Source organism: Felis catus, chromosome F2 (genome assembly GCF_018350175.1).
Source record: "Felis catus isolate Fca126 chromosome F2, F.catus_Fca126_mat1.0, whole genome shotgun sequence".
Taxonomy (NCBI): domain Eukaryota; kingdom Metazoa; phylum Chordata; class Mammalia; order Carnivora; family Felidae; genus Felis; species Felis catus.
In genome coordinates, this window is record NC_058385.1 from 80855416 (window position 1) to 80875023 (window position 19608).

A 19608-nucleotide genomic window follows, 5' to 3' on the forward strand; every position below is an offset into this window, starting at 1 on the left:
TTGTGTGCACTGATACTCGGGCTCGTACCCCACCTTGGGCAGGTCCGAAGGGGACCAGTCGTGGCCCTGCCCTCCGGGGGCCCAGAGTGCTGGGACCTGGCCTGTGGGACTGGTCCAGACAGAGGGGAGGGGCCGGGAGGTGGAGAAAGGGCTGTGGGTGCAGGGGAGGTTGGTGCAGTGAGGTTGGGAGAGGCCAGAGGGAGAAGGGCAGCCAGGTGGAGGGACAAAGGACGCAGGCCGGGTGTCGGGCGTGTGAGTGACAGCACCTGGCCGAGGCTGCAGGAGGCACAGTGAGGGGCAGTAGAGGCGGACGGGCTGGGAGGCTACGGGGGGCTTTGGGGCCTGGCCAAGACCCTGGGGAACCTCGATGGGTCTGACCGAGCCTGGAGAGGGCCTTCATCTGGGGTGGGATGACTGCTGGGCAGGTGCCTGGTGGGAATTCGGGGACACGTGGATGGGGGGGATGCCTGGGCAGGGGGTGGTGATGGCTCTGGGCCATCGGGGTGGCCGGGGGTAGCAGCCCCTCCTACAGCCAGGAATTACCCCCACCGCTCACCTAGCAGGGAACAGGAGTTAGCCTGAGATGCCCCTCCCACCCCTATCCAGGGTCTGGGGAGAGGGGGCAGAGCCCTGGTGGGAGCAGGGACAAGTGACTCTGGCCGTCAGGGGCGGGGACGGCCCCTCCCCCTCTGGTGGGATTCCTGCTTCCTCAGTGCTCGCGCAGGGCCTCGAGGGGGGGGCCCAGGCCTGGGTGGGATGAGCTAACCCACCAGTTAGCCGGCTTCCTCACTTCCTCGTGGAGGAGACTAGGACAACAGGAAGAACTGAGCACTGAGCTCGCGGTGGGGGCGGGGGGGGGGCTCACAGGGGCTCTGGGTAAGCTGGGCAGCTTTCTGGAGCCCCAGAGCAATCTGGGGAGGGCACTGGGGGGCTGCTTAGGTTGGGGGCAGCCCATAGAGGGCCAGGCCGTTTCTGTGTGGGGGTGTTGGGGTGGCAGGGGTACAGTGAGCACCCCGTCAGGCAAGGGAAGCGACCTGGAACCCCCTTCCCAGCCTGCAGCAGGCAGTGGGGGAGACAGGCCAGAGACCTGGGAAGCCCCAGGCTGTCCCTCTGACCCTTCACTCCGCCAGCTGCCCGGCCTGGGACTCTCCTCTCCGCTGGCTCTGCGCCCGCCCCTCCTGCCCCCTCCCTGCTCTGGCTGCCTTTGGATACAGGGCCCTGGGGACCATCCTGCCTCCTGCAGGCCCCAGAGTCAGGCTCAGCGGGGGAGGGGGCCTCTCCTGCCCGCTTCCCGGGACCAGGGTGCTCGCCTCAACCTCAGACCCTCGTCCCAGCCCCACTCCCCTGCTGCCCGGCAGCCCTGGGAGGCGGGAGGAAGTATAGCAGGGGCCGAAGGCTGGGATCCTTCTGGGGCTGCCCCGGCCCGCCCCCGCCTCCCAACACAGTTTACCGGCCCATGATCTGGGGCCTTTGACGCGGGAGGGCGGGCAGCCAGGCGGGGATAAAGCTGGGCGGGGGCCCGGCGCCCCGGGACTCCAGGACCAGGAAGGCGGGTGAGTGTCCGTGCGCTCCCTGGCTCTGGGTCTTGTGGGGGTGGGAGGTGTGGAAGGTGGGGCTGGCGGGATGCCTGGGTGTGGCTGCCCTTGGGACAGACCTCAGAGAGGGTGCGGGGGGGGGGGGGGGTCGGGTGGCCAGGGGTTCCCAGGCCTTTGCTTGCTCAGCTCGCCTGAGCCTCAGTGGTTTCCTCCATCAAATGGGGCGAGGGTGGCCCTGGTGATGGAACCTTCTCCTTCCAGACCGTGCCGGAATGGACACTGTCCTTCCAAGCTCTTTGATAGTTCAGTGACCCCCGGCCAGTGGCACAGGGGAAGGTGGCCTACCCTCCTGGCCAGCTGCACTGTTGATGGGCGGTGGGGTCCAGCCTGGCTCCTCTGCCCGTGGGGTGGGGATGTGCCGATCCTCTCTGTGCCCGTGTCCTCTCTTGTTAGAGGTAGGGGGCCACATCATTGGTGATCATTTATTGTTAGCAGGGCAGTGAAAGGAGGTGCCGTGGGGCCGGCCCGCCCGGCCCTCCTGCCAGCAGGTGGGACCTGTGGTTGGTTCGGCCCTAACTGAGAGGCTGATCTGACCAGACCGTCTCCAGCAGGTGCGGACCTGCACGCCACGTTCTCCTTTGACCCTTCCAGCGACTTGTGGGGCCGTTTTAAACGCCCTTGTACAGAAGGGGTCCGTGGAGCTTCAGGGATGCAGGAGCCCCTCCCCAGCGACTAAACGGAGGAGTTTACGGTCTATTCGGCCCTGAGAGTCCCTGGGCTCCGTCAGAAAGCAGGCTCCCGCCGGCGGTAACAGCCGTCTGACCATTCGTTGTCAGTAAGCGGCAGCTTGGATGGTCACTGGTTGTTATCTTGGGTTTGAGTGACCGCCTCGCCTCGAGGGTTTTGGAAGTATCCAGAGCTTTCCAGGTTGGTCGTAATGGTGAGCAAAGCACGAGTCTCTGGGCCCTAAGTTGAGGACCTGGTGGCTCTTCTGGGGCACGATGGCGGTTTTCGTGGCTGGGCCTCCTGGCATCTTCTTTGGCTGCTCTGAAGGCCTCGTGTACCCAGTACCCTGGGCCCCGCTCGGCACAGGTGAAGTTTGCAGGATTCATCCCGGGGGAGGGAAGAAGGAACCCGGTTCCAGGGTGCTCTGCTCCTCCTCCGCCTGGCCTCCGTGTACAATGGGGCCCACGGTCTTTGGCCTCAGGTGGGAGTGTGTGTGTATGTGCGTGTGTGTGTGGAGAGGTGGGGGTGGTGGAGACTTGGGGCGTAAAATGGGTTCCAGAGCCGGCAACAGTGGTGGTGGGCACTCTTCTCCGGGGCTCCTGGAGGGGGGCTGCTGTGATGCGCATGGGGTCGTCCTGCGTTTCTCCCAGAGATGCTCGGCTCTGCTCACCTTTTCGGAGAGCCTCCCCCCAGTCTTGTTTCTGTCTGGATGCCGTCCATCGCCTGCTTATTGTGTGTCCCCCTGATGGGGTTTTAGGGTGATGGGGGGGGTTCAGGGCTGACGGCCAAGAAAGAACTCTTGAGATGTCTTTGGTGCAAAAAAGGTGGTTTTACGAAAGCATGGGACAGGACCTGTGGGCAGGAAGAGTTGCCCTGGGGTTGTGACAGGTGACTCATTATATACCCTCAGGATGGGAGGGGTCGGGGATAGGGTAAGTCTCTAAAGAATTTTGGAAGCAAGGTTTCCAGGACCTTGAGGGGCTAGGACAATGCCGTTTATTACCGTTTAATAAAACCTTAATAAAACCATGAGACCCTTCAGATGCATATCGGGGGCCATAAACCTGGAGTATGATTGCCAGCATACATCTTGGGGCAGTTGAGATAAAGGAAGTTGACTTACAGGGTCCTCGAGGTTGGGGCAATGTTAAGCCAAGCTTCCCTTTTGTCCCGAGCAGAGTGTCATCATGAGGCAGCTGAGCTCCCAGAGGGAGGTCACCCTGCCTGTTTCAAGGACTTGTCAATGGGCCTAGGCAGTAAGGGAACTTAGTTTTTCATTTGCCTTAGTTTCCCACATCTCCATGGCAAGCACTGAAGCCCCTTTCCTTTGTTCTTGGGCAGCTAGGAGTGTCTGAGGAATATCCCACAGATCCCACCTAGGGGGTGCCAGCCTGTATTTTTCCCTCTGCCTGCCCCACGCTCCCTCATCACCCCCACTGATCTCAACCCCAGACAGTGGACCCCCAGAGGGTGGGGTCACGGAGGTTCATTCACCCCTGATTTCCGCCCCCCGCCCCTGTGCTCTCAGCATGGGGCCTGGAACAGAGAGGGTGCTGGGTGTGTGCACGTAGGAATGAAAACTCAGTGGGGAAAACCCCAGCAGTGAAGGCATCCTGGAGGAGGAGGGGGGAAGGAGGAGAAGGCCCTCACCTGGTCTGGAGGGTGAGGAGTATCTGGGGGCATTCTGGACAGAGAGAAAGAGTGACTGGAGGCACGAATCCTACAGGCCCCTCTCTACCTCCTCCTACCTGTGAGCTGAGCGTGGGAGGGACAGGGGCCAGTGGGTCAGGCTGGAAAGTCAGAACTTAGCTTGGGGCCGTAGGGAGCCACAGATAGTGTGTGAGCAGCAGCAGCAGCAGCAGCAGGGGGCCGCCATTCTATCTGCTGGTCTCACTGTAGCAGGCTGGGGCACTTGGGTGGGTGGGTGACATGGGCCCTTGATCCCAGGTTGAATCTGGGGCTGGAGGTGGCATTGTCTTCATTGAAACCCACACTGAGCTGCCCTCTGAAAAGCGACGGCGTGTCATGCCCATCCTGGTGGGAGAGGGGGCTGGCTGGTTGGAGGAAAGAGAGAGGGGGATTAGGGTCTGGAGACCCTCAAGGTCTCTGTCCTCGGATGGGGAAGCAGGGCACGTGGGTGTCCCTGAGTCTGTGTCTCAGGTGGGTCCTGAGCGGTGCTGGGGTCGCAGCGGCTAGTGGCCTGGGCCTGCCTCTCAGGCCTGCATGGGGACGGGGTCAGGGACCTCGGGGGATGGCCAGGCCTGAAACTGTGGAGGGACTGTGCCCGGCTGCGTGGGATCCCGTTGGCACTGACAGCTGGGGCCGTGGCTGCCCCCGGCCCTGTCCTGTGCGCTTTTCGTGACTGAGTTCACGATTCCTGACAGTGTCCTTGTAAGGCAGCTTCTGTGGTCCTTCCTCCTTGCAGATGAGGGGACAGGCACAGAGAATAAGTGCCCGTGGTCACCTGGTCAGTAGCAATCTCACTGAGGAGCTGGGCTACTGTGGGTACAGGGGCAGGCAGTCAAGGCTCGGTCAAGGCATGGGGGTAGGAGGGTCCCTCGGGCGGCCCCCGGTCCGTGAGGATCAGGCCAGAGCCCCAAGGCAGGAGCCAGGGGAGGGGAGGCTGGGCAGGTTGAGGTCCCTGGAACCCCAGTGGCCAGCTTTGCGGGTGGGCCAGGTGTGACTCAGGCAGCTCAGTGACGGGCGGTGCTGGGAAATGCCACATCTGAACCCCGTGTGCGACAGCTTAGGAAACTGAGGCACAGGATGGAGGGAGGTCTCTGCGAGGAACCCAAGGGGCTTAGCTCCAGGAATGGGGTGACCTCTGGCTCAGAAGTGCTGCCTGCATGCGGGGTGCCCATGGGGTCAGGCTTCTCAGGACAGGGGGACGGAGGGGTGGCCGGCAGCCCCATGTGGGGGGCGGGAGAGGGTGGGCAGGCTGCCTGTTCCGGTGGGTGCTTCCCCTGTATTTCCGATCAGCCCTGTGCCTGGCGCTGGGAGATGCTCAATAAATATTCGTACATGGGATGAATGAATGAATGCATGACCATGTCCCTTCCCCCTCAGTGAGTCCTGAGGTCTGGAGTCAGAGCAGGGGAGCCTCAGGGGCATGCAGGTGGCTGAACACGCTCAGAGCCCCCGCTGAGGTGGGGGATGGGCAGTGGGGGTGGGGGGTGGGGCTCCAGACAGAAGTGGGCAGTCCCTCACGTGCTGGATACACGGTGGCAGGTGTGGCGCCGTGGGATGTCACAGGCAGCCCGTCAGCGGTGGCCACACCTTCCAAGCCACAGAACTCCCCCATCCTTGTCCCCAGCTGGGAATGCCCAGGGGCGGGGGCGTGGACCGGGCTGGCCATTACCAGGGAGGTTCTTGTGGCACCTGCTGGGTGAGTCCCGTCTAGGCGACGGAGGCCTACGGTGGGCCTGCCAGGCTCCGGATGGCCACAGGGTCGAGGAGTCCCAGGATGCCCGGTCTGGCTCACCCGGCTGCCTGCCCACCCAGCCACTCTGTGCCCGCCGTTCCTGACAGCTGGGGTGGAGCCCAGCAGGCTCACCCGAGCTCTCGGGGTGCCCACCTGCCTGCACGTGGGTCCCCGGTGGAGCTGCGGCCTGCCCACCCAGTGCTGGTGGCCGACGGTCCTCGAGGGCGGCCTTGGGGCCAGCCGCTTGGTTTGCTGAGCCAGCACCACACCCCCCGGGGCACCATCAAAGCCTCTGGTGTGATGAGGGGGGCCCAGCGAGGCCGAGGGGCAGCGGGCCAGCTCCGGGGAACCTTCTTGCCGGACTCTCCTCCACCTCGCGATCCTGGCGGGTGGGACAGGTGGCCGCCCCCGTGGAAACCGAAGCCTGCTCTCCACGGCTCTGCCTCCAGGTCGTCGCCTGGGTGCCCCGCGGTGACCGGCCTGGAGCTGGCTCCAGCTCGGAAGGTGGCTTTCCTCCCTGGCAGTGTCTCCGTTTGTAGAGGAGGCCACGCGCCCCACAGAGGGCAGGCCCTGGCTCCGGGTCGCACGGCGGGGGGGGGGTCAGGGCAGCGGGTCAAGCCCTGATGAGGCTCCAGGCGTCAGGAGCGTGCCGGTGCCCCTGCCGCTGGCCGGCTGCTCCAGGAGAGCCTTCCCCGGTCACCTGAGCCTCCGGCTCTGCCCTCGGCAAGGCCCACCTTGCTGGCTTACTCTGCTCAGAAGCTCTCCTCCTGTTGGTCCCCATCCCGGCTGTGGGCATTCGGCAGGCACTGGAGGCAGGACCCGGTTGTTCGGGTTGCTGCCTGAAGGCAAAGAGGCACTGCCAGGGAGGAGTAAGCTCCCTGTCGCGGGAGGTGTGCAAGCTGGGCATTAGGTGGCGTGGGTGACCTTTGAGTTTCCTCTGGACCTCAGGGGGCTGAGATCCCGTGATGGGTTCTGGACATTTCTCACATCTGGACCTCCGCCCAGAACGCTGGGTCATTTGCTCCTTCCGTAAACAAGTGGGGAGCCCTCTTGGTGCCAGACGCCGTGCGGGAGGCAGGCTGGGCCTGGGACACTCTGCTCTGAAGGGCATGTGGCCGAAGGGAGAGTGGGCCGGACAGGGACGGCGGGGGAGGGGGAAGAGGGTAGCAGTGCTTGGTCAGTGAGGGCGGCTGGCCCCTCCGTGCTGCTGGGTGCAGGGGCGGGAGGGCTCGGGGAAGGTTTCCTGGGGGATCAGGGTGGGCTTGGCCTCTCGGGACCCCCCTGCTGGCCCCCCAGCAGCATGTGGACTTGGGCTCGCTCTGGGAGCCTTCCAGGAACGGCTCCTGCTCTGATAAAAATAGACTTCTCCGAAGGGCTTGGTGTTGTGCCAGCTGCCGCAGGTGCCCCCCCCCGCCCCCCAGCCTGGCAAGAGCGGGTGCCCCAGACAAGGGGGAACCGTGCTGCTGGGCCCGGGTTTGCCGCCCGCGCGGCACGGGGCTCTCTGTGTCTCGGGTGCAGTATCGAGAGCTCGATGGGAACTTGTAAGGACAAGGAAGCAGACGAGGGTGGTAGAAACAGCCTGCCCGGGGCGGGGCGGGGGGGGGGGCTTTCTGCCCGAGGGCCAGAGTCGGCGTGAGCAGGGTCTTTGCGGCTCAGCAAAGCGCGGCCCCAACCATGGTTCTTCCGCTTGCTGGCTGTGTGACTTGGCGAGTTACTCAACCTCTCTGACCTGCTGTGTTGTATCAGTACAGCGAGGCCCACGCGTCTTGCCCATGGGATGCAGCGTCCGGCACAGCATCGGAGGGAGCAGACCTTCCGGAAGTGGCCAAGCTGGGATACCGGGGGTGGTGGGGGTGTCACTGGGCGCCCAGAGATGGCCTCCTGGAAGGTGCTGCTGGAAGTGAGGTGCTCAAGCATGTTGGTGCCGGACGGAGGCAGGAGGACAGGAGCCCTTGGCCTGGGGTCCTCGAGCTGATGGGCGGGCCCTGGGCTCGGGGGGTGGGGGGGTGGGCGGTGTACCTGTGTGTGGCAGCTCCTGTGGGGCCTTTGCACCCAGTACACAGTCTTCCTGCCTGCTTGCCTGGCTCAGGGGTGTGAGGAGGCCAGGGTCACGGGCATGGCTGGTGCTCTTGTCCCCAGTGTGGGGACAGCCTGCGAGGGTAGGGGTGGGGCTGTGTTCTGGGCACCCCCCCCCCCCGCCCCTGCCCAGCCCCGAGGCTCTGACTGCTGCCTGCAGGGGCCAGGCTGGCTGCTCAGCTGGGTTCCCAGTGAGGCGAGGCCTCCTGGGACCTGGTGTGCCAGGCCGCCCGTCTCTTCTGGGGGCCTCTGGGCTGGCTGGGGCAGGTACGGCCTGGATGTGAGGCCAGCCTCCACTCTTGAGGCTCGAGGTCTGGGGAGAACTTGCCTTCCTTACGTGGTGCTCCCAGGAGGCGAAGCCAGGACCCTGCTGGTGGGGGTAGGCCTGAACACCCGGACGGTCTCACCTGGGAGCGTCACAGAGGGGCTCTCCTGAGGGGAGGTCTGCACTGAGCGTTGGAGGATGAGGGGGACGTGGAGACAGCTCCCCGTGTGACCCTGGGTGGGCTCCCAGCCCCCGTGCCTCAGTTTCCTCACCTGCACACACCAAGGGGGTGGGCTGGATGACAGGCCCCCCCCCCCCCCCCCCCCCCCCCCCCCCGCCCCCAGCAGTGGTGAGGACTCAGGGAGGAACAGCAGTGTCCCGCACACAGCCAGGCGCTCAGGAAGTGGGAAAGCCCTCGGGGTGCGGTCCGGGCCCTGGGCAGGGGTCTGAGCAGGTCAGGCGAGGGGCTCGGCCCTCACCTTGTGGGCGTTCCTGCCCCGCGGAGTGCCCCACCTGCAGGCCTTGGCCGGTGCCCAGGTCCCCTCCGGCGCCAGCCCGTGTAGTCCCCTTCCGCCGTGGGAATCCCTCCCGCGAGATGGGGCCCTGGGGAGCCCCAGAGGGTGCTGCAGAGGGCCGGCGGGGAGGTGACGGGCTTCGGCTCCCGCGCACGGCAGAAGGCAGGCGTCTCGGCAGGGGCCCCGCCTCGCAATGGTCAGCCGCCCTCCCCTCTGCTTGCATTTCCCCTTCCTCCTGCCGCTTCCTCTCCCCTGCTCGGCCCTCCGCAGCCCCTTTGTTCGCCCCGGGCACGCTGGCCGGCCCACCGTTATATTTAGGCGGCAGGTGTGGGAGCCACAACAAGTCGGGTGGCCCTCCTGGGCACCAGCCGTCGCGCCCACGTGATGCCCGGGAGCTATAAATAGCTCCGGGCCGCGGGGCGCCCAGCATCCCGGGGAGGCCGACGCGCCCCGAGCTCCGAGCTCCCGGCTCCGAGCTCCCAGCTCCGGGTCTCGGCCTCCGCGCCCTGCCCGGCCCGCGCACGGATGGAGGCGGCGGCGGGACGCCTGCGCGCGCGCGCTTGAGCCGGGGTGAGCCGGTGCTGGCGGGGGGCGTGCCGGGAGGACCTCAGCGGCACCCCGGGGAGGGGGCCCGCACCCCTGGAACCAGCTCCCCCCTCCCCCCGCGCCTCGGGGCTCACGCAGCACCGGACGTGGTGGCCCCCACCCAAGACCCTACGGGATCTGCCGGGTCCCAGCCCTGCTCCCACGCTTCTGCTTTACTTCTGGGACCTCGCTGAGCTCTAATCCTCTCGAATCGCCCCACATCGGGCAGGGGCCTGGGTCCAGAGGGTCTGGCCCTCACCGAAGCGGATGCAAACTGGGCAGGCTGTGACCAGGAATGAGGGTTGTAGCCTCCCTGAATCTCTTAGAAACCGGGGTGGAGGTTGGTTCTTGCCTCCTAGACGGACTGAGAAAACCCACAGAGCCTGTCTGGTCAGGGCCCAGAGACCATCCTGCCTTCTCTCCCTGGCCCGGTTACTCATCTGCAAACAGGGACGACCACATGGTCCCCTAGCTGGTCTCCAATGGACGACCGCTGTGAACGCTCAGAGGGTTCAGTGCCGGCAGGTGGGGGAAGGCCGGCTGGGTCCCACGAGCTCGGGTGTGGGGCCACTGGCAGGAAGGCCCATGGGGAGACACCCAGCTACCAGCAGGGCTCTTGCCTCATGGTGGTGGGCATGGGGAATGGATGCTGGAGAACTTGGTGGCCCCTGCCTAGGGGCCCTGGGGCCTCACTGAGGGGGTGTGGCTGGGAGGAAGGGCCTCTTCCTGGGGGGATGGCCACAGGCCTGGTTGAGCTCTGTGGGAGCACCTGGGGCAGCAGGGGTGAGGCATCGCTGCCTGCTCCCCGCTGGGAGTGGGGGACCCAGACTCTGCACAGACCCCACCCCAGCCTGGGCAGTGATCTTCGTCCGACCTCAGCCCAGACCCGTGACCCCATTCTAGCCTATATGCTACTCCCTGTTCCCAGCCAGTCTAACCCCTCAGCTCTGCCAGTCGGGGACAGACAACTTCAGGTTCAGGTGGATGGTGAAGCCTGCCCAGCAGCCTTCAGCCCTGAGGACCTGTTCGGGGATCCTAGGCAGCAGGGCTGGGCCCTATGCTGGGGTCTCCCCGGGTGCCCAGAGGCTGGGGGCAGTGAGGGGGCAGGTCAGCCCCTCAGGGAGAGGCTTGTAACCCTGTGGTTCTTCGGGCCTTTTTTCTTCTTTCTTTCTGGTAAACACACACACACACACACACACACACACACACACACACACACACACTCGGGAACATCCTGCTGCCCCAGGAGGAACAGGTGTTTGTGTGTTCAGGGAGCCCGAGGCTCTCTCCTTCCTCACCTGCACTCCAAGCGGAGGCTTGTGCTGGGACAGCTCAGGTTTGGGGCCGCGGCTTCCTTCCCTCTGCCTTTCTCCCCCTCTGGGGACACTCCCCATTCGGCCCTCCTAGGGCCATGGCACAGGACCGAGTGTGAGGTGTGGCACCTGCCCTAAGCCTGGGGACACCTTTCCTGTCCGGCGGCCCAGGCCTTGGGCCCTTGCCGCACCTAGGCCGAGCCCCCATGGGCTCAGCTTGCCTGGCGGACGGCTGGAGAAGGGGGTGCTGGGACGGGGGCAAAGGTAAGAGGTGCTGGGTTGGGGAACGGAAGGCCTGCCCAAGTGAGCAGATAGGGTGCGGCCGGTGGGGCTGGGGCCACTCCCAGTGGCCGGAGGGGTCCGATGACCACTGGGTCACAGCCTGAGGGGCTTCGGGGGCATCTTGTATAACCCCTCATTGTGCAGATGGGGAAACTGAGGTCATTGGTGTGCCCGCGGTGTCCCAGCCCGTGTGTGGGGGGGGGGTGGGTGGGGGTGGGGTTGGGTGCTCCTGCTGGGACCCCAGCCCAGGAACTTTGGGGCCCAGGGAGGGAGAGAGGGGTGTGTGGTGGTGCTCGATGGTGGTCTCTGTGGCCCGGATGCTTCCCTCCCTGCGGCCATCGCAGTGTGACCCACTCCTGGCCACCTGTGCGGTCACACCTTGGCAAGCGTCTTGTGGCCAGCTGGCCCTTTGGCCGCTGTGGTCTGCCTCTGCTTCTCCAGCTCCCCGCGGGCAGAGCCCGGTTTGTTTACTCCCGCGCCCGGCCGGCCCTGTGGGTGAGCGGTGGAGACAGCGGAGGGGTGGAGGTTCCCATGGGGCACCCGTGAGACATGTTTAAGGTGGTTTGCAGCTGTGAGCCGGGCCGCAGTCCTCTCTCCCCGCTGTTTTCCCCGGTCACTTTGGCACCCACGCTTGAGCCCCTTTCCCTGAGGACTGGCCGCCGCGGAATGATCTGGGCTCAGAAATTCCACAGAGGCCCGGGATTCCACAGAGCAGTGTGGCTGGGGTGGGGGTGGGGTGTCTGCTGGTCAGCAGAGGGGGACCCAGGCTGGAGGGGGGGCAGCCTCTGTTGCTATGCAGACGGCCCTGAAATCTGCACACTGGGTTAGAGCCCACTCGTGCGGCGTGTGTCCCTGGGATCCCTCCCTCCGTCCCTTTTCACTCTACGCCGGTGGCGGTCGGGGCTGTGAGCCAGACCTGGCGGGAGCTGTCCGTCCTTGTGTTCCCAGGTGGGGGAAACTGAGGGCGGAGGAGGGTCACTCGCTCAGCACGGTCCTGCGGCAGGGCCCCAGGGAAGCATTGTCTCCCTCGCCGGGGTGGGCAGACTTGCACTTCTCACAGGAGACGGGGGCTCCCGGTGACGCCCTTTTCTGTTCCTTTCCTCTCCTGCAGACGTTAGCCTGCTGCTGAGTGGCCTGGGATTTATGGAGAGGACCTCGGGGGGGCAGCTCTGAATCCTGCCCGGGCCCAACATCGCCTCGACGCCTGCTGCCGAGGGGGCCTGCGCGCCTCTGGCCCTCACCATTGCCCTCGCCCGCCGATGTTCCCTGCTGTCCGGCCCAGGGCCGGCTGTGCCGCCTGAGCCCCCGGGCGCCCTCCAGGACTCGCAGTACCCCGATGGGGTAACGTGACAGAGGCCCTGTGTGTCAGAGCCGCCCGCCCCCGCGGCCGCTGCCCGCCCCCACCGCTGGTCCAGTTCAAGTTCGGTTTTCCTTTGGCCCTTGAGGGTCTGGGGCCCGCCTTTGAGCGCAGGGGGCCGCTTGCCTGTCCACTGATGCAGAGGGGGCGTCCCCAGAGGCAGGCAGTGCTGGACGGAGCCACGGCGGCCCATTCGCTCCGGGCTTTTTAAAGTTTTCCTCGCTGGGTTTTTGGTTGCCCTTATTTTTACTTTTGCTTCTCTGGGGCCCGTGTCTCTCCTTTGCTTTGTAAGGAGCTGGACTCTGCTACTCAGCCCTTCCGCCTCCGAGGTGTTTGCAAAGCATCTGTGCGGCTGGGGCGGGTTTGAAAGGGGTTTTCTGTGTCTCGATCAAGCCCAGGGATCTCGGTCTCCTCGGGCTGTGGGGGGGGGGGGCAGGTGGGGGCTTCTCCACTGCGGCCCCCAGCCCCGTGCGGCCCCTCCCTGGGCCCCGCCCGGTCCTCGGAGAAGCATGGCCCGGATGAATCGGCCGGCCCCCGTGGAGGTGAGTTACAAGAGGATGCGCTTCCTGATCACGCACAACCCCACCAATGCCACGCTCAGCACCTTCATTGAGGTAGGTGGGGCCCGGTGGGGTGTCCACACGCCTCCCGAGAGCTGGCGGGGGGTGGGGAGCGGTGGACTTCGAGCCGTCAACCCACACACTGCCTTTGGGAGCAAAACTGTGGCCCCAGTTATAGGGCCCCAAGGCGGGAGCCCCGAGTGTCCTGGGGAGCTCGGTGGGAGGGCAGTCGTGGGGTCAGCAGCTCCCTGGGGGCCTGCAGGGCAGGACGGTGTAGGGCAGGGGGTAGGTGCTCCGTGCTGTGTAAATAGAGGCAGGCTCAGCGGCAGGAGAATCGGGCATCAGGCCCTCAGGACATCGCCTGCACTGGAGCAGAGGCTGCACGGGAAGGAGGAGGGAGGGGTCCCGAGGTGGGAAGTGGCTGTGGAAACAGCTCGAGGCAGGCAGAGAGGCCCACGGTGGCAGGCGGAGTGAAGTTCCATGGCCAGCCCAGGCTGCAGGAAGCCTGCTGGCTCTTAGGGAGCCCTTGGGTTAGGACCGGCGGGGCCGGAGGCTTCAGGGTGAAGATCTGTGGGGGAAGGGGCTGGGTAAGGGTCTGAGCTGGCCACAGGAGGAGTGGCCACCGTTGGCGTGACCAGAGGTGTCTGTAGAGCTGTGCGTGGGTCTCAGACCCTCCTCCCTTCCCTCTGTAAGGTGAGAGCCGCCCCCATGGTGCTTGTCATGATGAAACAGGGGCCTGGGCAGGAGAGGACCCGAGACACTGTATAGAGGGAGGCAGTGGGCGCCCTGCCATCAGGGGCCTGGGCCTGGACACTGCCAGGGGCCCTGCAGACGAGGGCTGCCCCTCTTCACAGCTGACACCCTTGAGGTAATAGCAGGACCTGGGGAAAGACTCAGCCCAGGACTCGGCACAGGACCCAGCCTGGGGTCAGGGTCTGTGTGTGACTAGGGTCAGGGCCCAGAGTGTGACCGGGGCAAGGTCGTCTGTGGTGAGGGTCAGGGCTCAACCCTGGGCTGTGTGGCAGCCCCTTTGCCACACGCACAGAGGAATTCGGAGGTGGCCCTATGGCCTCCGGGCCCTGTCCGCCTTCCTGTGCCCCCCCATTCTCAGAATCGCTGTCCTGCCTCATTGTGTCCAGTGTCCCTACCGCACGATGAGCAAGGTCTAGCAGATGGATGACTCGTCACTGCTCCCAGAATAGCTCTGGAGCAGGTGTGGTGGGAGTAGCCCCTGCTCGTGGCCCCCGTGGAGCGGACCCCCCGCGTAGAGATAAATATAAACAGCCTGGCTGTGAACTGCCTTGACCTTTCCTCTGGTAGCCTGGGGCTTCCCCGCCGCTGGTGCCCGGGGTCTTGCCTCCCAGCCGGCATCCGAGCAGGTGCCGGCCCTGTGCACCGTGAGGTCCCCCGCCCGCTGAGGCCTGCCCCTCAAGAGTCCGAAGGCCCTCGTGTGGGGTCCGGCTGTGCCCTCAACTGGACCCGTCCACGAGAGCCTGACCAGGAGGGCAACTCAGAGTGGGGACCATGCAGGGCCACATGCGGACCACAGTGTCCTGTCCCTGCTTGGGGACCCAGGAGCTTTGTCTGGAAAATGCTGGTACGGGGCGGGGGTGAGGGGGGTTCCTGAGCACCCAGGATGATGGCAGAGATGTGCTGGGAGGCCAGGCTCACGGCTGGTTAGCCGCGATTGCAAGGAGGGTAGGCGGGGACCCCCTGCCCTCACCGGGTGGGCTCAGGGACCCTCGCCCAGAAGCATCAGGAAAGCCTCTTCTACCCACAGCAAGTCGTTGGGCCTGAAAGGCCACCCTAGTGGTTACTCTTGGCATCGGCCTTTCTGTTTTGTTGCGGGGGGGCCGCGGCCCTGCCCTGGGGGCCCCAGACAGGGGGTACCCACCCCGGACCCCTCAGCCCCAGCCCGGCCTGCCTTCGTCCTCCCCCCCTGCCAGGACCTGAAGAAGTACGGGGCCACCACCGTGGTGCGGGTGTGCGAAGTGACCTACGACAAGGCCCCTCTGGAGAAGGACGGCATCACCGTGGTGGTGAGGGTCTTGGGGCCCCGGTGGTGCTGCTGCTGCCCTGGGGGGAGGTGGGTGGACGGGGCCGGCCTGCACTGTGAGCTTGCCATGAGGTGGGCCTGCGGGGCCTCGCTAGGGCCACCTGCCCCCCCGCCCCCAGGCGTGCTGGTGCCTGGGCCACGTGGCGTTTGGGCACATGTCCAGAGAGGCCCTGGCCAGTGGGGCCCTCGAGGCAGGAACACGCGCCCTGTGCACGTCCACAGGCATAGCTCACGTTGCCAGACCCTCCTGGGTCTGCCTGGGCTGCCGGGCAACCCCCCCCCCGCCCCCCACCGTCACTGCACGGCAGCCCCCGCGTAGGGCTCTGTCATGGAGAAACTGAGGCTCGGGTCAGTCACCGTCTGAGGCACAGCCAGAAGGTGTTAGAGCTGGGACCACGTGGGGGGGGCACCTTCAGGATAGCACCCCACCCCCATCAGGTGGCGGGCGGGCGGGAACGAGGCCTCACTGTGCAGGGGTCCGAGCAGGGTGGGACAACCGGGGGTCCCACGGGCTCCGTGCCGGCTCCTCCGTGTCCGGGCCGCCTGGGGGCTCATCTCAGGCTTGTCGGTGTGGGAACCGTGTGGTGAGGAGGGTGGGGCGGGCACTCCTGCGTGGCCCCTGGGGAAGCCATCCACGGAGGCCCAGGGGAGGGAGCCTTGGGGCTGTTTCTTTGGTCCCTTGGCCCCGGGGACCCGAGTCCAGGCGCAGGAAGGGACGACCGTGCTGCCACACGCCTGTGGGTCAGGCCACGTGTGTATGGCGCGTCCCCTAGCGCGGGGCTGCCCAAGGCACGGGGTGGCAGGGTGGGGGCAGCTCTGGGTCCGGTGGCCTCGGCCTGTTCAGCGCCAGAGGACCCCTTAGTTACTAGCTTCCCCTCAGCGAGCCGCCTCCCGGTCCACCTCGGGGGGCCCACGCGGATTCACCTTTGGTGCCCGAGGAGCAGTTCCCCTCTGCCCCGCGTGGATCTCCTTCACTGGGACCTAAGTATCTCTGTCTTCACGGCAGTGCCCTGGGCTGGACCCTTACTCCGGAGGCTCCCCACCTCTTCCAGAGCGCTCGGGGAGGTGGGCAGCACAGCTAATTTTTCGAAACCAAATTAATCCCTGAACATCTGGAGAGGACCCAGCTGTCACTGTTCTGGAATCCAGCTCCCAGAACAATGGGTCTCACCCCTCTGCCCTCTCTTCACTCCTTCCTGGTAGCTGGGCCGGGCCTGCTTTGTGCGGCTGGGCTGGGAGCTGGGGACACAAAGAGGCACCTGTCAGGCACATTTGTAGTCTACGCCCCTTGGGCCTGCCCACCCAGAGTCGCTCAGGCTGTGACCCTGGAATGAGAGTGTGGGCTGACAGGGAGGGGACATAGTCACCGTGCTTGGGAAAGGGAAGGATGGGGTGTTCAGGGAAGGCTTCCTGGAGAAGGGGACATCTTGGAGCAGAGAGGATGAGGAACCCCTCTGTGGGGACTGCCTGCCTGGCCAGCTTCCTGCCCTGAGGCCTGCTGTCCCTCCCCTTCGTGGGGTCCCTCTGTGCTTCTCAGAGAGACGACCTTGTCTGAGCCACGGGCTGGCTGGCCCCGGGGGCCTCTAGCCTCACCGGCTGCTGCCCTCTGCAGGACTGGCCGTTTGACGACGGGGCGCCCCCACCTGGCAAAGTGGTGGAGGACTGGCTGAGCCTACTGAAGGCCAAGTTCTGTGATGACCCTGGCAGCTGTGTGGCCGTTCACTGCGTAGCCGGCCTGGGACGGTGAGCCGGCAGGGGCAGGGTGGGGCTCACGGGGACGTGGGAATCCCGAGGTCCACCTTGATCTCGGACGTGGGTGCTGGGCCCACATCACACATGACCACGGGGTGGGAGTCCCTCCCCAAGTCTGATCCCCCTCCCTGCTGCTGGGTTGCAACTTTGTCCCTGTACTCGAGCCGGAAGGAGCTGCCACCCGTCCCCCTCCCCGACCCAAAAACCCATCCCCCCAACAGCCACGTATGACTGTAGTGACCTGGGCAGTAACTCCCCTGGTTTCAGGGCGAGGGCTGGCAAGCGGGGTTGATGGCAAGTATCAAGCCCTCATCCCAGGCCAGACCCACGCCCTGCGCTTTGCTCACCCTCTGGCTCTCCTGCGCGTTTACACGTGGGGAGCCTGAGGCTCAGAGAGGGTGCCCGGCCCACCTGGGGCTGCACAGCAGGTGGTGGGGCTGAGCTGCTGCCTGTACCCTCCATGGAGCGGGGGTGCTGGACAGCTTTTTGGTGGATGTAAGGGTGAAGGCATCGCTCTGCGCCCTCGGCAGGCGGCCCGTCGGGGGAGGGGTGGGGTGCCGAGGCTTGACCCAGCCCCGGGTCTGTCCCCAGGGCTCCGGTCCTCGTGGCACTGGCTCTCATCGAGAGCGGCATGAAGTACGAAGACGCCATCCAGTTCATCCGACAGTGAGTGGCCGGGGGTGGGGGTCGGGGTGCAGGCCAGTTGGTGTGCATTTGGGGGCCTGGGTTTAGGGGGTCCTTATCCTGGACTTTCACCCTTGCCGGCAGGCACTGCCGGCCCCTGGCCACAGGGTGACCTCCGAGATGCCCCCAGTCCCACGCAGCCTCATTCTGTAGTATCGACGCATTTGTGAGGGCCCTGCAGCCAGGCCGCGTGCCCCAGTGGGGACCGGTCCCTGTGTGCGGCCCCTGGAGCTGGGGGTGTGGGGTGAGGAGGGGCCCCAGGCCCTGTGGTCCACGGCGGTGTGAATGCGGACAGGCTGCGGCACCCAGCAGGTCCAAAGCACAGGGACTCAGCACAGCTTAGACTCATCCTTCACGCATATGGCCCTTGGACGTGGTTACAGGGGGCTCTGCTCAGGGAGCCTGGGCCCCCGGGGGGGCAGCCCTTCTCCAGCGATGCCGGTCTCGGGGCCGGAAGGGCTCTGGAAGCTTTGCCTGCAGAGTCACCTGCACTCCCATTTTGTGGGCCCCAGCAAGCGCGTGGCGATGCCTGAAGTCGTGGGTGGGTGGGGACGGTTGACTTCCTGAAGTGCTTGGTGGGCAGCCTTAGGGGTTCCCCATGTCCTGTCATCTGAGGCCCTCACTCCCTCCCTGGCTGCAGGGCTGCCCTGGCGTCACCCTGTGACCCTGTAGGAGCCCGTGGCCTGGGGGTGGGGTGGTACCAGGTAAACGAGGAGGGCGGGTATCATGGGGGGACAGGGCTCGGGAGCTAGCCTGCAGGAGGTGACCCCAGGCCGGGTGAATACTGGTAGCAGCGACAGCAGATACGGGAAGGGTGACATCAGCACTGGGAAGGGCCCGGGAAGGGCCTGGAGGTGAGGCGAGCTCTGCCTGGAGCTCGCCGGGGCTGGGCAGGTGCTGAGTGTGCCCCCTGACCCCACCCCATCCCGTCTCCCCAGGACCCCGCGGCTGGCTGGGCAGGTGCTGAGTGCCCCCCGCCCCACACTGACCCCACCCCTGTCCTGTCTCCCCAGAAAGCGGCGTGGAGCCATCAACAGCAAGCAGCTCACCTACTTGGAAAAATACCGGCCAAAGCAGAGACTGCGGTTCAAAGAACCACACGCACACAAGACCAAGTGCTGTGTTATGTAGCCCAGGGCCTCCGAGCAGGGGCTCCGCGCCCGCTGCCGCCTCGCCTCCTCTCCCAGCACCTCGGCACCCCTGTGTCCCCTGGGCCCAGCTCGCCCTGCGTGCCCTCTGCCGTCTCGTCCCGTCTGGTCATCCCTGTGTCTCCGTCTGCCCGTGTCCACCACTTTGCGGACCTGCCCTTCCCTTTGTCTCTATGCCCTGCGTCTCTGCGTCTGGGCCCCGGAGCCCCGTCTCTCTCTGCGTCTCTGGGTGTCTCTGCCTCTCCCCGAGTCTGATGTCTCTCTCTTCCTGGCTCTGTGCCTGCAGCTGTCTGAGGCTTAGCTGGGGCGCCCCGGCCCGGCCCTCCCACACTGTCCCCTGGGCAGCTTTCCTCTCAGGCTCATTTGTTAGGGGGCAGGTGTATTTTTTAGCCACTGGGCCTGACCCCTCCTCCATCCTGACCTGTTCTTGGCACTTTCAGTTACTGGGTCTGGAGACTGTCAGATGTCCTGGACACCGAAGGCAATAAAATAGGACTCTGTGGCTGTGTGTGCGTGGAGAGTGGGGTGCGGGGCCGGGCGGGGTGGGCGGGTGGGGGGGGCGCCTTGGGAGACTGGGTGGGGCCCCAGGAGGCCACTGCCCACCCCCTGACCCGGAGGCCTTCCTGCTGGGGGCACTGGGGCTCCCCCTGGTGTCTGTGCTGGGTCCCTGTGCTCCCTGGATTAGGGGCCCGGGACGCGTCCCTGATCCTGCAGAGTGAGCACCTCTCTGATGTGGCCTGTGTGGGGCCCTGCCCAGTTGCCTTGCCATTTTGGGGGGGGTGGCAAGGCCGGGTCACCAGGGCTGCTCCTCTGCAGGACAGACGGGGACTCACTCGGTAATTCCTCAGGGCCTCGTGTCCAGTGGGGCGGCTGCTCCTGCCCCCACCAGGTGCCCTCGTTTCAGCCTCAGAGGCCGGGAGAAGGGTGCAGGCGGTGGTGGCCACTTGGCTGAGGTGGAGGGACGCCCCGTGCCATCAGCGCAGGGTGGGGAGAGGAGGCCACAGGGACACGGGGTGAGTGAGTCTGAGTGTACAAGAGGCCGGGGCCTGCCTGGGATTGCCATGCTCAGGTCTCCCAGAGCTGGGGGCCCCTGCCTGGCTGAGGAAAGGGGCACGGCCAGAGGAGGGGCCCAGGGCTGGCCTGGCTGGCTGGTGTGGAGCGTCTGGGGGTGGTCTGTGCCCGGCAGGTTCTGGGAGCCACAAGTGGATACCACCCAGAGGCCTTCACGGATGGCATTTCTCCCAGTGGGCGCTGGGACCCAGTGCCCATCTTAGGGGTCACAGCCCCGGGCCTGGGATCCAGGCCACCCTGTCCTTGCGTGTGCCTGGCCTGA

General features: G+C 65.8%; 1 protein-coding gene across 5 annotated transcripts in view; it reads left to right on the top strand.

Moving 5' to 3' along the window:
- Nucleotides 1-18777, top strand: part of PTP4A3 (protein tyrosine phosphatase 4A3) — a 36972-nt gene extending 18195 nt beyond the window's left edge. For 2 of the 5 annotated variants that reach the window (XM_019823204.3, XM_023248251.2), the window contains exons 2-6: nucleotides 11830-12689; nucleotides 14582-14674; nucleotides 16304-16434; nucleotides 17035-17109; nucleotides 18141-18777. In XM_019823204.3, the coding sequence (XP_019678763.1) occupies nucleotides 12585-12689; nucleotides 14582-14674; nucleotides 16304-16434; nucleotides 17035-17109; nucleotides 18141-18258 (522 nt within the window). In that variant the 5' untranslated portion in view covers nucleotides 11830-12584 and the 3' untranslated portion in view covers nucleotides 18259-18777. The other 3 variants (XM_011291475.4, XM_004000150.6, XR_002152278.3) reach the window with 3 other exon arrangements.
- Nucleotides 18778-19608: the final 831 nt, after the last annotated feature.